General features: G+C 45.5%; 1 protein-coding gene across 1 annotated transcript in view; it reads right to left on the bottom strand.

Annotated features, from left to right (window-relative positions):
* Positions 1 to 16,126, bottom strand: part of LOC115117710 (E3 ubiquitin-protein ligase rnf213-alpha-like) — a 108,958-nt gene that overhangs the window by 38,710 nt on the left and 54,122 nt on the right. The window contains 8 exon segments of the mRNA XM_065017196.1: positions 8,956 to 9,169; positions 13,339 to 13,453; positions 13,571 to 13,673; positions 13,765 to 13,926; positions 14,171 to 14,325; positions 14,854 to 14,951; positions 15,086 to 15,206; positions 15,862 to 16,049. Of these exon segments, the coding sequence (XP_064873268.1) occupies positions 8,956 to 9,169; positions 13,339 to 13,453; positions 13,571 to 13,673; positions 13,765 to 13,926; positions 14,171 to 14,325; positions 14,854 to 14,951; positions 15,086 to 15,206; positions 15,862 to 16,049 (1,156 nt within the window).

Here is a 16,126-nt window from a genome sequence, read left to right on the forward strand (position 1 = left end):
ATAGACATTGGGTAGAGTATGTGTATAGACATTGGGTAGAGTATGTATATAGACATTGGGTAGAGTATGTGTATAGACATTGGGTAGAGTATAGACATTGGGTAGAGTATGTGTATAGACATTGGGTAGAGTATGTATATAGACATTGGGTAGAGTATGTGTATAGACATTGGGTAGAGTATGTCTATAGACATTGGGTAGAGTATGTATATAGACATTGGGTAGAGTATGTGTATAGACATTGGGTAGAGTATGTGTATAGACATTTTGTAGAGTATAGACATTGGGTAGAGTATGTGTATAGACATTGGGTAGAGTATAGACATTGGGTAGAGTATGTGTATAGACATTGGGTAGAGTATAGACATTGGGTAGAGTATGTGTCTAGACATTGGGTAGAGTATGTGTCTAGACATTGGGTAGAGTATAGACATTGGGTAGAGTATGTGTATAGACATTGGGTAGAGTCTAGACATTGGGTAGAGTATGTGTCTACACATTGGGTAGAGTCTAGACATTGGGTAGAGTATGTGTATAGACATTGGGTAGAGTATGTGTATAGACATTGGGTAGAGTATAGACATTGGGTAGAGTATGTATATAGACATTGGGTAGAGTATAGACATTGGGTAGAGTATGTGTATAGACATTGGGTAGAGTATGTGTCTAGACATTGGGTAGAGTATGTGTCTAGACATTGGGTAGAGTATAGACATTGGGTAGAGTCTAGACATTGGGTAGAGTATGTGTCTAGACATTGGGTAGAGTATGTGTATAGACATTGGGTAGAGTATGTGTATAGACATTGGGTAGAGTATGTATATAGACATTGGGTAGAGTATGTGTATAGACATTGGGTAGAGTATAGACATTGGGTAGAGTATGTGTCTAGACATTGGGTAGAGTCTAGACATTGGGTAGAGTATGTGTCTAGACATTGGGTAGAGTATGTGTATAGACATTGGGTAGAGTATGTATATAGACATTGGGTAGTAGTATAGACATTGGGTAGAGTATAGACATTGGGTAGAGTATGTGTCTAGACATTGGGTAAAGCCTAGACATTGGTAGAGTATGTGTCTAGACATTGGGTAGAGCCTGTTTTAGACATAAGAAGGTCGTTTTTGTATCTAGACATTGGGTAAGTATGTATTTTAGACATTGGGTAGAGTATGAGCGAAACGTAGACATTGGGTAGAGTATAGACATTGGGTAGAGTCTAGACATTGGGTAGAGTATGTGTATAGACATTGGGCAGAAGTCTGAGACATTGGGTAGAGTATGTGTATAGACATTGGGTAGAGTAGCCTAGTGGTTAGACATTGGGTAGGTATGGTAGCCTAGACATTGTGGTATGTGTATAGACATTGGTAGAGTGTAGACAGGTAGGTATGTGTCTAGACATTGGTTAGAGTATAGAGGGGGCAGAGTAGCCTAGTGGTTAGACATTGGGGAGGCAGGTAGACATTGGTTAGAGTATGTGTCTAGACATTGGGTAGAGTATGTGTAGGTAGACATTGAGGTAGAGTATGTGTATAGACATTGGGTAGAGTGTAGAGGATAGGTAGACAGTGGGTAGAGTATAGAGGAGGTAGGTAGAGCCTAGTGGTTAGACATTGGGAGAGGTAGGTAGCCTAGTGGTTTGGTGTAGAGAGTAGGTAGCCTAGACATTGGGTAGAGGATGTAGGTAGCCTAGTGGTTAGATGTGTATAGATTGGTAGAGTATAGACATTGGGTAGGTAGCATTGGGTAGAGTATGTATATAGACATTGGGTAGAGTATGTGTATAGACATTGGTTAGAGTATAGACATTGGGTAGAGTATGTGTATAGACATTGGGTAGAGTATGTATATAGACAGGAGGCAGGTAGTATGTGTATAGACATTGGGTAGCAGGTCTATAGACCTAGTGGTTAGAGTATGTATAGGCGGCAGACATTGGGTAGAGAGTATAGACATTGGGCAGAGTATGTGTATAGACATTTTGTAGAGTATAGACATTGGGTAGAGTATGTGTATAGACATTGGGTAGCCTAGTGGTTAGACATTGGGTAGGTATGTGCCTAGACATTGGGTAGAGTATAGACATTGGGTAGAGTAGGTAGCCTAGTGGTAGAGTAGAGGTAGACATTGGGTAGAGTATGTGTCTAGACATTGGGTAGAGTATAGCCATTGGGTAGAGTGTAGAGGAGTGTATAGACATTGGGTAGAGTCTAGACATTGGGTAGAGTATGTGTGTCTACACATTGGGTAGAGTCTAGACATTGGGTAGAGTATGTGTCTAGACATTGGGTAGCCTAGTGTGTCTAGACATTGGGTAGAGTATGTGTCTAGACATTGGGTAGAGTATGTGTCTAGACATTGGGTAGAGTATGTGTATAGACATTGGGTAGAGTATGTGTATAGACATTGGGTAGAGTATGTGTATAGACATTGGGTAGAGTATGTGTATAGACAGTGGTAGAGTATGTGTATAGACATTGGGTAGAGGTAGTCTAGACATTGGTTAGAGTCTAGACATTAGGTAGCCTAGTGGTTAGACATTGGGTAGAGTATGTGTATAGACATTGGGTAGAGTATAGACATTGGGTAGAGTATGTGTCTAGACATTGGGTAGAGTATGTGTATAGACATTGGGTAGAGTATGTGTATAGACATTGGGTAGAGTATGTGTATAGACATTGGGTAGAGTATGTGTATAGACATTGGGTAGAGTATGTGTATAGACATTGGGTAGAGTATGTGTATAGACATTGGGTAGATTATGTGTATAGACAGTATAGAATTTTTGGGTAGAGTACATGACTGCATCAGAGTATAGACCATTTTTTAAACTTAATCTAGATAGGGTTGCATAACCCTATATTCCTAAGGATTTTAGAAATAAGAAGGTCGTTTTTGGAAATCTATGGAAACCTTAGGAATTTCTACGTAAGTTATTTTAGACTTGATCTGCGTGCCCCCTTTATCTATGAGCGAAACGTAGACAAGGGCTCACCAAGGGACAGATCAAAAAACAAGTTCACGTTCGTGCAGGTTGAGACAAAAAAAGGTACCCCAGGCAGCAGAAATGACTGAAAGAATGCTGGCCATGTCGTTGACTGGGGCGGCAGGGTAGCCTAGTGGTTAGAGTGTAGAGGTGGCAGGTAGCCTAGTGGTTAGAGTGTAGAGGTGGTAGGTAGCCTAGTGGTTAGAGTGTAGAGGAGGCAGGTAGCCTAGTGGTTAGAGTGTAGAGGTGGCAGGGTAGCCTAGTGGTTAGAGTGTAGAGGAGGCAGGTAGCCTAGTGGTTAGAGTGTAGAGGTGGCAGAGTAGCCTAGTGGTTAGAGTGTAGAGGTGGCAGGGTAGCCTAGTGGTTAGAGCGTAGAGGAGGTAGGTAGCCTAGTGGTTAGAGTGTAGAGGAGGCAGGTAGCCTAGTGGTTAGAGTGTAGAGGAGGCAGGTAGCCTAGTGGTTAGAGTGTAGAGGAGGCAGAGTCGCTCTGGATAAGAGCGTCTGCTAAATGACTTAAATGTAAATGTAAATGTAGTCTAGTGGTTAGAGTGTAGAGGAGGCAGGTAGCCTAGTGGTTAGAGTGTAGAGGAGGCAGGTAGCCTAGTGGTTAGAGTGTAGAGGAGGTAGGTAGCCTAGTGGTTAGAGTGTAGAGGTGGCAGGGTAGCCTAGTGGTTAGAGTGTAGAGGAGGTAGGTAGCCTAGTGGTTAGAGTGTAGAGGTGGCAGGTAGCCTAGTGGTTAGAGTGTAGAGGTGGCAGGGTAGCCTAGTGGATAGAGTGTAGAGGAGGCAGGTAGCCTAGTGGTTAGAGTATAGAGGAGGTAGGTAGCCTAATGGTTAGAGTGTAGAGGTGGCAGGGTAGCCTAGTGGTTAGAGTGTAGAGGTGGCAGGGTAGCCTAGTGGTTAGAGTGTAGAGGTGGCAGGGTAGCCTAGTGGTTAGAGTGTAGAGGAGGTAGGTAGCCTAGTGGTTAGAGTGTAGAGGAGGCAGGTAGCCTAGTGGTTAGAGTGTAGAGGAGGTAGGTAGCCTAGTGGTTAGAGTGTAGAGGTGGCAGGTAGCCTAGTGGTTAGAGTGTAGAGGTGGCAGGTAGCCTAGTGGTTAGAGTGTAGAGGTGGCAGGGTAACCTAGTGGTTAGAGTGTAGAGGAGGTAGGTAGCCTAGTGGTTAGAGTGTAGAGGAGGCAGGTAGCCTAGTGGTTAGAGTGTAGAGGAGGCAGGTAGCCTAGTGGTTAGAGTGTAGAGGAGGCAGGTAGCCTAGTGGTTAGAGTGTAGAGGAGGCAGGTAGCCTAGTGGTTAGAGTGTAGAGGCGGCAGAGTAGCCTAGTGGTTAGAGTGTAGAGGCGGCAGAGTAGCCTAGTGGTTAGAGTGTAGAGGCGGCAGAGTAGCCTAGTGGTTAGAGAGTAGAGGCGGCAGGGTAGCCTAGTGGTTAGAGTGTAGAGGCGGCAGGTAGCCTAGTGGTTAGAGTGTAGAGGAGGCAGGTAGCCTAGTGGTTAGAGTGTAGAGGAGGCAGGTAGCCTAGTGGTTAGAGTGTAGAGGAGGCAGGTAGCCTAGTGGTTAGAGTGTAGAGGAGGCAGGTAGCCTAGTGGTTAGAGTGTAGAGGAGGTAGGTAGCCTAGTGGTTAGAGTGTAGAGGTGGCAGGTAGCCTAGTGGTTAGAGTGTAGAGGTGGTAGGTAGCCTAGTGGTTAGAGTGTAGAGGAGGTAGGTAGCCTAGTGGTTAGAGTGTAGAGGTGGTAGGTAGCCTAGTGGTTAGAGTGTAGAGGAGGCAGGTAGCCTAGTGGTTAGAGTGTAGAGGTGGTAGGTAGCCTAGTGGTTAGAGTGTAGAGGAGGTAGGTAGCCTAGTGGTTAGAGCGTAGAGGAGGCAGGTAGCCTAGTGGTTAGAGTGTAGAGGAGGCAGGTAGCCTAGTGGTTAGAGTGTAGAGGCGGCAGGTAGCCTAGTGGTTAGAGCGTAGGAGGTGGCAGGTAGCCTAGTGGTTAGAGTGTAGAGGAGGCAGGTAGCCTAGTGGTTAGAGTGTAGAGGAGGTAGGTAGCCTAGTGGTTAGAGTGTAGAGGTGGTAGGTAGCCTAGTGGTTAGAGTGTAGAGGAGGCAGGTAGCCTAGTGGTTAGAGCGTAGAGGTGCAGGTAGCCTAGTGGTTAGAGTGTAGAGGAGGCAGGTAGCCTAGTGGTTAGAGTGTAGAGGAGGCAGGTAGCCTAGTGGTTAGAGTGTAGAGGAGGCAGGGTAGCCTAGTGGTTAGAGTGTAGAGGAGGCAGGTAGCCTAGTGGTTAGAGTGTAGAGGAGGCAGGTAGCCTAGTGGTTAGAGTGTAGAGGAGGTAGGTAGCCTAGTGGTTAGAGTGTAGAGGAGGTAGGTAGCCTAGTGGTTAGAGTGTAGAGGAGGCAGGTAGCCTAGTGGTTAGAGTGTAGAGGAGGCAGGTAGCCTAGTGGTTAGAGTGTAGAGGTGGTAGGTAGCCTAGTGGTTAGAGTGTAGAGGAGGCAGGTAGCCTAGTGGTTAGAGCGTAGAGGTGGTAGGTAGCCTAGTGGTTAGAGTGTAGAGGAGGCAGGTAGCCTAGTGGTTAGAGTGTAGAGGAGGCAGGTAGCCTAGTGGTTAGAGTGTAGAGGAGGCAGGTAGCCTAGTGGTTAGAGCGTAGAGGAGGCAGGTAGCCTAGTGGTTAGAGTGTAGAGGAGGCAGGTAGCCTAGTGGTTAGAGTGTAGAGGTGGCAGGTAGCCTAGTGGTTAGAGTGTAGAGGTGGTAGGTAGCCTAGTGGTTAGAGTGTAGAGGAGGTAGGTAGCCTAGTGGTTAGAGTGTAGAGGTGGTAGGTAGCCTAGTGGTTAGAGTGTAGAGGAGGTAGGTAGCCTAGTGGTTAGAGTGTAGAGGAGGTAGGTAGCCTAGTGGTTAGAGTGTAGAGGAGGTAGGTAGCCTAGTGGTTAGAGTGTAGAGGAGGTAGGTAGCCTAGTGGTTAGAGTGTAGAGGAGGTAGGTAGCCTAGTGGTTAGAGTGTAGAGGTGGCAGGTAGCCTAGTGGTTAGAGTGTAGAGGAGGTAGGTAGCCTAGTGGTTAGAGTGTAGAGGAGGCAGGTAGCCTAGTGGTTAGAGTGTAGAGGAGGCAGGTAGCCTAGTGGTTAGAGTGTAGAGGAGGTAGGTAGCCTAGTGGTTAGAGTGTAGAGGTGGCAGGTAGCCTAGTGGTTAGAGTGTAGAGGAGGCAGGTAGCCTAGTGGTTAGAGTGTAGAGGAGGTAGGTAGCCTAGTGGTTAGAGTGTAGAGGTGGCAGGTAGCCTAGTGGTTAGAGTGTAGAGGAGGCAGGGTAGCCTAGTGGTTAGAGTGTAGAGGTGGCAGGGTAGCCTAGTGGTTAGAGTGTAGAGGTGGCAGGTAGCCTAGTGGTTAGAGTGTAGAGGCGGCAGGTAGCCTAGTGGTTAGAGTGTAGAGGCGGCAGGGTAGCCTAGTGGTTAGAGTGTAGAGGAGGCAGGTAGCCTAGTGGTTAGAGTGTAGAGGAGGCAGGTAGCCTAGTGGTTAGAGTGTAGAGGTGGCAGGTAGCCTAGTGGTTAGAGTGTAGAGGAGGTAGGTAGCCTAGTGGTTAGAGTGTAGAGGAGGTAGGTAGCCTAGTGGTTAGAGTGTAGAGGAGGCAGGTAGCCTAGTGGTTAGAGTGTAGAGGCGGCAGGTAGCCTAGTGGTTAGAGCGTAGAGGTGGCAGGTAGCCTAGTGGTTAGAGTGTAGAGGAGGCAGGTAGCCTAGTGGTTAGAGTGTAGAGGAGGCAGGTAGCCTAGTGGTTAGAGTGTAGAGGTGGTAGGTAGCCTAGTGGTTAGAGTGTAGAGGAGGCAGGTAGCCTAGTGGTTAGAGCGTAGAGGTGGTAGGTAGCCTAGTGGTTAGAGTGTAGAGGAGGCAGGTAGCCTAGTGGTTAGAGTGTAGAGGCGGCAGGTAGCCTAGTGGTTAGAGCGTAGAGGTGGCAGGTAGCCTAGTGGTTAGAGTGTAGAGGAGGCAGGTAGCCTAGTGGTTAGAGTGTAGAGGAGGCAGGTAGCCTAGTGGTTAGAGTGTAGAGGTGGTAGGTAGCCTAGTGGTTAGAGTGTAGAGGAGGCAGGTAGCCTAGTGGTTAGAGCGTAGAGGTGGTAGGTAGCCTAGTGGTTAGAGTGTAGAGGAGGCAGGTAGCCTAGTGGTTAGAGTGTAGAGGAGGCAGGTAGCCTAGTGGTTAGAGTGTAGAGGAGGTAGGTAGCCTAGTGGTTAGAGTGTAGAGGAGGTAGGTAGCCTAGTGGTTAGAGTGTAGAGGAGGTAGGTAGCCTAGTGGTTAGAGTGTAGAGGAGGTAGGTAGCCTAGTGGTTAGAGTGTAGAGGAGGTAGGTAGCCTAGTGGTTAGAGTGTAGAGGAGGCAGGTAGCCTAGTGGTTAGAGTGTAGAGGAGGCAGGTAGCCTAGTGGTTAGAGTGTAGAGGTGGTAGGTAGCCTAGTGGTTAGAGTGTAGAGGAGGCAGGTAGCCTAGTGGTTAGAGCGTAGAGGTGGTAGGTAGCCTAGTGGTTAGAGGTGGCAGGTAGCCTAGTGGTTAGAGTGTAGAGGAGGCAGGTAGCCTAGTGGTTAGAGTGTAGAGGCGGCAGGTAGCCTAGTGGTTAGAGCGTAGAGGTGGCAGGTAGCCTAGTGGTTAGAGTGTAGAGGAGGCAGGTAGCCTAGTGGTTAGAGTGTAGAGGAGGCAGGTAGCCTAGTGGTTAGAGTGTAGAGGTGGTAGGTAGCCTAGTGGTTAGAGTGTAGAGGAGGCAGGTAGCCTAGTGGTTAGAGCGTAGAGGTGGTAGGTAGCCTAGTGGTTAGAGTGTAGAGGAGGCAGGTAGCCTAGTGGTTAGAGTGTAGAGGAGGCAGGTAGCCTAGTGGTTAGAGTGTAGAGGAGGTAGGTAGCCTAGTGGTTAGAGTGTAGAGGAGGTAGGTAGCCTAGTGGTTAGAGTGTAGAGGAGGTAGGTAGCCTAGTGGTTAGAGTGTAGAGGAGGTAGGTAGCCTAGTGGTTAGAGTGTAGAGGAGGTAGGTAGCCTAGTGGTTAGAGTGTAGAGGAGGCAGGTAGCCTAGTGGTTAGAGTGTAGAGGAGGCAGGTAGCCTAGTGGTTAGAGTGTAGAGGAGGTAGGTAGCCTAGTGGTTAGAGTGTAGAGGTGGCAGGTAGCCTAGTGGTTAGAGTGTAGAGGAGGCAGGTAGCCTAGTGGTTAGAGTGTAGAGGAGGTAGGTAGCCTAGTGGTTAGAGTGTAGAGGTGGCAGGTAGCCTAGTGGTTAGAGTGTAGAGGAGGCAGGGTAGCCTAGTGGTTAGAGTGTAGAGGTGGCAGGGTAGCCTAGTGGTTAGAGTGTAGAGGTGGCAGGTAGCCTAGTGGTTAGAGTGTAGAGGAGGCAGGTAGCCTAGTGGTTAGAGCGTAGAGGTGGTAGGTAGCCTAGTGGTTAGAGTGTGGTAGGTAGCCTAGTGGTTAGAGTGTAGAGGAGGCAGGTAGCCTAGTGGTTAGAGCGTTGGGCCTGTAACCGAAAGGTTGCTGGATTGAATCCCCGAGCTGACAAGGTAAAAATATGTTGTTCTGCCCCCTGAACAAGGCAGTTAACCCACTGTTCCTAGGCCGTCATTGTAAATGTGGATTTGTTCTTAACTGACTTGCCTAGTTAAATAAAGGTTAACTAGGCAAGTCAGTTAAGAACAAATTCACATTTACAATGATGGCCTACCGGGGAACAGTGGGTTAAACTGCCTGTTCAGGTGCAGAACGACAGATTTGTACCTTGTCAGCTCGGGGATTTGAACTTGCAACTTTCCAGTTACTAATTCAACACTCTACCCACTAGGCTACCCTGCCGCCCCAAATGAACGTAAAATATATATATATATTTTATAAATTGATACTGTAGACAGTAATATATGTAGCTAGAATACATTAAACCAGTATACCATGCCTGGAGACAATAAATACCTTTTGGGTTAATCGGTTACAAAAAACTACTATATACACAGTATTTGTTTTTCGCTATGGTTATGTATCATTTTGGGAAAAAATTGAATTAAGTACCTGTGGCACTCAACCGTTGTTTGTCTCCCAATAGATTCCCAGCCATATCCAGACACATGCGTAACCTGGCCACCTGCTGGAAGCACTCTATAGTGGCCATCTGTCTAGACGCAGCGCCTGAGCGCAGGAAGTCACTCAGGAAGGCGCTCTCATTCTGTAGACACTCCTGCTGCGACACCGTTGTGCGACACTGCATCTTCTCATGCAAGGAGTCCTGGAGGAACAACGGGGATATCAGATGATATCAAGTCAAATAAGTCAGATTATGCCATGATTGGGTGACGTTATTCCTTGCTCTAAAAAGACGCTCGATGAGCTAAAAAAAACCACCTGAGCAATGACGGGCACGGTATTTTCAGTTAATACACGCAATTTAACAGACACTTTTATCCAAAGGGACTTCCAGTCATTCTATTTCTATTCATTTTCTATTAATGCCCCAACAGGAATCAAAACTACGACCCTGGTGCTGTAAGGGCTCTACCAACTGAGACACACAGGACGGTTTACCTAATAACCCATTAAATATTACGGTTTGAACTGGGCTAATGTTGCCTACTTGCCTTAAATACAAAAAGTGTTCTTGTCTGTGTATTGTATCGGAAGTAAGAATTCTCGATGCAGTATTTAACACGGCACGTGAACTTCATTATCAGTTAGAAATGAACAGGTTTTTTAAAGTTGAATTCACCATGCAAACATTTGAGTAATTTTATGGCACTGCAATTCCCAGCATATATTTGTTGTTTGATGTAATGCAAAGACCTGGAACATATTTTAAGAATATTGCTATTTGATGAGCTTCAACTTTAGGCAGGAGAATAAAAAATTCTCATGTGTGAAAGGCTCCGTCCATTTCTCTCAAACTGCCACACCTGGGGGGAGAAGAGAGAGAGAGCGCGAGAGAGAGCGTGTGAGAGAGAGCGTGTGAGAGAGAGCGTGTGAGAGAGAGAGAGCGCGAGAGAGCGTGTGAGAGAGAGCGTGTGAGAGCGAGAGAGAGCATGTGAGAGAGCGCGTGAGAGAAGCGCGTGAGAGAGAGCGTGAGAGAGAGCGTGTGAGAGAGAGCGCGTGAGAGAGAGCGTGTGAGAGAGCGTGTGAGAGAGCGTGTGAGAGAGAGCGTGTGTGAGAGAGCGCGAGAGAGAGAGCGAGAGAGAGCATGTGAGAGAGAGCGCGTGAGAGAGAGCGCGTGAGAGAGAGCGTGTGAGAGAGAGCGTGTGAGAGAGCGCGTGAGAGAGCGCGTGTGAGAGAGAGCGTGTGAGAGAGAGCGTGTGTGAGAGAGCGCGTGAGAGAGAGCGCGTGAGAGTGTGCGTGAGAGTGAGAGACAGAGAGCGTGAGAGAGAGCGAGAGAGAGACAGAGAGATGCTTAGTAAGTGTCAAAGGCTTTTATTGACAATTACATGAAGTTGATGCAAAGAGTCAATATTTGCAGTGTTGACCCTTCTTGTTCAAGACCTCTGCAATGCTCTCGGAGGATGTGTTGGTACCATTCTTTATTCATGGCTGTGTTCTTAGGCAAAATTGTGAGTGAGCCCACTCCCTTGGCTGAGAAGCAACCCCACACATGAATGGTCTCAGGATGCTTTACTGTTGGCATGACACAGGACTGATGGTAGCGCTCACCTTGTTTTCTCCTGACAAGCTTTTATCCGGATGCCCCAAACAATCAGAAAGTGGATTTATCAGAGAATATGTCTTTACCCCAGTCCTCAGCAGTCCAATCCCTGTACCTTTTGCAGAATATCAGTCTGTTCCTGATGTTTTTTCTGGAGAGAAGTGGCTACTTTGCTGCCCTTCTTGACACCAGGCCATCCTCCAAAAGTATTCGCCTCACTGTGCGTGCAGATGCACTCACACCTGCCTGCTGCCGTTCCTGAGCAGCTCTGTACTGGTGGTGCCCCGATCCCGCAGCGGAATCAACTTTAGGAGACGGTCCTGGCGCTTGCTGGGCTTTCTTGGGCGCCCTGAAGCCTTCTTCACAACAATTGAACGGCTCTCCTTGAAGTTCTTGATGATCCGATAAATGGTTGATTTAGGTGCAATCTTACTGGCAGCAATATCCTTGCCTGTGAAGCCCTTTTTGTGCAAAGCAATGATGACGGCACGTGTTTCCTTGCAGGCAACCATGGTTGACAGAGGAAGAACAATGATTCCATGCACCACCCTCCCTTTGAAGCTTCCAGTCTGTTATTTAAACTCAATCAGAATGACAGAGTGATCTCCAGCCTTGTCAACACTCACACCTGTGTTAACGAGAGAATCAATCCTGTCTCAGCCTCCAGTAATTATGCTGTCGGGGGGCTAGGGTCAGTCTGTTATATCTGGAGTATTTCTCCTGTCTTATCAGGTGTACTGTGTGAATTTAAGTATACTCCCTCTAATTCTCTCTCTCGGAGGAGGAGGAGGACCTGAGCCCTAGGACCATGCCTCAGGACTACCTGACATGATGACTCCTTGCTGTCCCCAGTCCACCTGGTCATGCTGCTGCTCCAGTTTCAACTGTTCTGCCTGCGGCTATGGAACCTGTTCACCGGACGTGCTACCATGTCCCGGACTTGCTGTTTTCGACTCCCTCTACCGCGCCTGCTGTCTCTAACGCTGAATGATCGGCTATGGAAAAACATTTACTCGAGGTGCTGACCTGTTGCACCCTCTACAACCCCTGTAGACTATTATTATTATTATTTGACCATGCTGGTCATCTATGAACATTTAAACATCTTGGCCATGTTCTGTTATAATCGCCACCCGGCACAGCCAGAAGAGGACTGGCCACCCCTCAGAGCCTGGTTCCTCTCTAGGTTTCTTCCTAGGTTCCTGCCATTCTAGGGAGTTTTTCCAAGCCACCGTGCTTATACATCTGCATTGCTTAATGTTTGGGGTTTTAGGATGGGTTTCTGTACAGCACTTTGTGACATCGGCTGATGTAAAAAGGGCTTTATAAATACATTTGATTGATTGACTCTGTACCAGTGCCCCCTGTATATACAGGAGACATTTGAGACATGGATTGTGTATGGGTGCCATTCAGAGGGTGAATCGGCAAGACAAAATCTAAGTGCCTTTAAACCGGTTATGGTAGTAGGTACCAGGCGCACCGGTTTGAGAATGTCAAGAACTGCAACGATGCTGGGTTTTTTCACGCTCAACAGTTTCTCCTGTGTATAAAGAATGGTCCACCACCCAATGGACAACCAGTCAACTTGACACAACTGTGGGAAGCAGTGGAGTCAACATGGACCAGCATCCCTGTGGAACGCTTTCAACACCTTGTAGAGTCAACATGGACCAGCATCCCTGTGGAACGCTTTCAACACCTTGTAGAGTCAACATGGACCAGCATCCCTGTGGAACGCTTTCGACACCTTGTAGAGTCAACATGGACCAGCATCCCTGTGGAACGCTTTCGACACCTTGTAGAGTCAACATGGACCAGCATCCCTGTGGAACACTTTCAACACCTTATAGAGTCCCATGTCCCGATGAATTGAGGCTGTTCTGAGGGCAAAAAAGGGCTGCAACTCCATATTAGGAAGGTGTTCTTAATGTTTTGTCATTCAGTGTATACTATAGGAACACATGCAGTAGCAGTCTGAGGATGTATATTTTCTTCTTGGTTTATCCGAGGGTCAGGTGACGTCATCTGCTCTTGGTAAATAACCTGACCAATCACAGAGATTGACTTGGTGGTTGTAAAAAACGACTTCCTCATTTCCAGAGATCCGATTGGTCTCAAATCTATCCAATACGGAAGTAGTGTTTAACATTGCAGGAACTTCACCAATATGACTAAATTAAAATAGCCATATTGTTTATATGCATTATCTGAATCTGTGGATTACCATTGACCAAGAACTGCCACATATCTAAATGAGTTTTGTTTCTAAAGTGACTTTGAGATTCTGAAAGTAATGAAAAGCGCTATATAAAATAAATATGGTATTATTTATTTATTACCGTATTTAAACAAACGTAGATGACCTGAAAATGACACCTTTAATAACATTGAATTACTCCTCCAGATGTTTTATGTAGTTGGTTTTATTAACTTTCCTAATTGCAGAACGTAATTCATAATTAGCTGATTTGTACTAAGCATCCTGGAAAAATACTTGATTGAGAAATTATGATTTGCCACAAAATTATATTGTGTTTTATTTTTTTGCTCATTTTATATTGATAACAATTATTGTAAGTAACTTCATTGTTACCCTGAATGATTTAATATAGTATTTTTTTTAACAGTTGTTCCCACAATCCACTGTTTGGGAACATTTGTACTAATTCAATGGCTCTAACATTTTATCAACAGTGCACAATGATCTTCACAATCAGATAAATGCTGACTTCTATTGCAAATTTAAAAACGTGAAATTGTGTTCATACCTCCATGCAGTTTATGTATAAGGAATAAAGTTCAGTTTTTCTTGATTCCTCCAAGATGTCACTCTTCTCAACTTCGGTCAGATGCTGCTGCAGGTGACCTTTGACATCATCAAAGCTTCAAGACAAAACATAGAAAAACCCATTCAATCAACTTTTTTTTGTTGTTGGTGGGGTATCTTGATAAACTTAACCCCATGAAATAAAACGCGGACAACCAGCACTTGTAACTCACCTGTACTTGAGCAGGAGTTTCAGCACGACTGACCAAACCACTGGACTTTTGTCCACATCAACACCGAAGGGAGAGATTGCCTTGGTTGGTCTGCGAAAAGGTCCTGGTAAAGAAAACGGATGTAAGAAATACAAAGAAAAAAACTCACATTTCTCCATCACGCTGATACAAGCTGTCAGACAGCAGGAGGATACCTCTGATATTGAAGGCAGACTGAGCCTCCACCATGAGTAAGTTCAGCAGGTGGAAGAGCAGGTGAAGCAGTTTGATGAATAACAACCAAACCGATCCAACGAACCACTGGATGTTGTCCACAGACTGATCAAAGCGAGAGCGCCTCTGAATCTGTCGACGTCCTGGCCGAGAGGGAAACAAAATAACACACAAATATTAGATTTGCGAACACTGAAGGGACACAATGGCCTGTCCCAAAACAAAAAAACAAAGCCCCATTTGACCTTCTGGGTTTGAAGATCTGATGGAATTTGTGGAACTTTTGTCATATTGTTTTACAATCATCGAGTTCTTTCAGATCCGAAAACGCATAGAATTTAAGGGTTTGTTTTGCCTGGGACAATCTGTCAGACGGAAGGAGGGTACCTGTGATGACAGGACTAGATTGAGCCTCCACTGTGAGGAAGGACAACAGGTGGAGGATGATGGCTGTACAGGGCGGACAGTTGTCCTTGAAGCAAACCGTAGAGACCAGGTCAATGAAGAAAGCACTGCACTTCTTCTTGAACTGCTTGGCATTCCTGCACAATGAAACAATGAAAAGAGGTGGGGTTTGTGTCCAAAATGTCCATTTCAGTTCAGGATAAACCGAAGGTACACGTCGTCGTGAAGAGTGACATTTAAAATGTTCGAATTGGCGCTTCAACTCCGAATAAAACCTTTACTGATGTCAGCAATAGCCACTCACCCATTATCAAGATATATCTGTGTTGCCAATGCGTGCTAGCGACAGAGAATCTTTGAAAATCAATTGAATTGATTCAACACGCGATTAACTAAGATGTACTTGGGAACATTCCACTCTCCCATAGACTCCTGTCTAAATCTACCTTGTACAGTACACACAGGATTTACATGAAGTAATCTGATTGGTCGATTAATCTTTCAAGCTTCTCTGACGCTAGCACACAGTGGTTTGCATGGCTATTAAGAGTGACAATTGGCGTTATGGTAATTGCATTTAGAATCGTCAGTGGTAAATCAAGCCGTATTTGACTAGCTGAAACGTAACCTTAATGATTTATAATCGTCAACATGAGTTTTCTCACCATTTGTTTTCAACTGCTTCTTCTCTGCAGGCCTTAAGAATATTGAGTACTTCCTCAAACGCCTGTTTCATTTTAACGTCGGCATCCCTCTCCAGTACCTTGATTAATTAAGAAGAGTTTAAAATTTAAAAAATTATAAAATATAATAAATATAATATAAATATATATAAATATTATATATATTTATATATAATAGAAATATAAACAGAGAAGAGGATAAGATGGATCTCACGTGGCACAACCGTCGTACGGATGCCAAAACGAAAGGCTTCAGCCTCTTGTCCACTTTCTCCACGCCCAGCAACAAGTGCTCCACAAATAGAGACAGGACGAAGATACGATTCCATCTGCTCCTACAGGGACCAGAAAACAACCACTCATGTTGTAGCAGCAACTAAGGAATCTTATGTACATGTACTGGAATGTGACTTTTTCCATGTACGGAACAGTAGTTAACAGTTACCTATATATTCATGTACAGAACAGTAGTTGAAGTTACCTACATATTGATGTACAGAACAGTAGTTGACAGTTACCTATATATTCATGTACAGAACAGTAGTTAAGTTACCTATATATTCATGTACAGAACAGTAGTTAACAGTTACCTATATATTGATGTACAGAACAGTAGTTAACAGTTACCTATATATTCATGTACAGAACAGTAGTTAACAGTTACCTATATATTCATGTACAGAACAGTAGTTGACAGTTACCTATATATTAATGTATACAACAGTAGTTGACAGTTACTTAGCTCGATCGTGTATATGCAAAAGAATGTCCTATGGGATTAAATATAAATATATTAAATAATATAAATATTGTATTTCTAATGTATAGTAGGTCTGGCGTGTCATCTTCGCCGTCCATCCGGTTTGTAACGCGTAATAACGGGTATGATGTGTTGTTTGTGTCATGTATGTAAGGCGATGCCTAAGGACGGCTAAATTTACTTCTTCGGACGGACAATTATTCATTATACTCCAATCCCGTTGAACTCACTGGACTCTGAAGACCATGGCCTTGCTTCTCTCCCCATAGTGTCTACGACTCTCCTCAGAACAGACCAGCTCTATGGGCACTTGGAGTCTCTTGACCTGCCTGAGCCAGTGTAGCCGCTGGGCATCTGTGTCCAGAGCCTGAGGCTCCAGGTGTTCCACACAGGCCAAGGCCGCATACACGTCCAGGACCTGGTGAGCAGTGAGTGATAGAGGATAATGCTGAAAACACCCTTGAAATATAGTGAGGGATAGAGGATAATGCTGAA

Source organism: Oncorhynchus nerka, linkage group LG4, assembly GCF_034236695.1.
Source record: "Oncorhynchus nerka isolate Pitt River linkage group LG4, Oner_Uvic_2.0, whole genome shotgun sequence".
NCBI lineage: Eukaryota > Metazoa > Chordata > Actinopteri > Salmoniformes > Salmonidae > Oncorhynchus > Oncorhynchus nerka.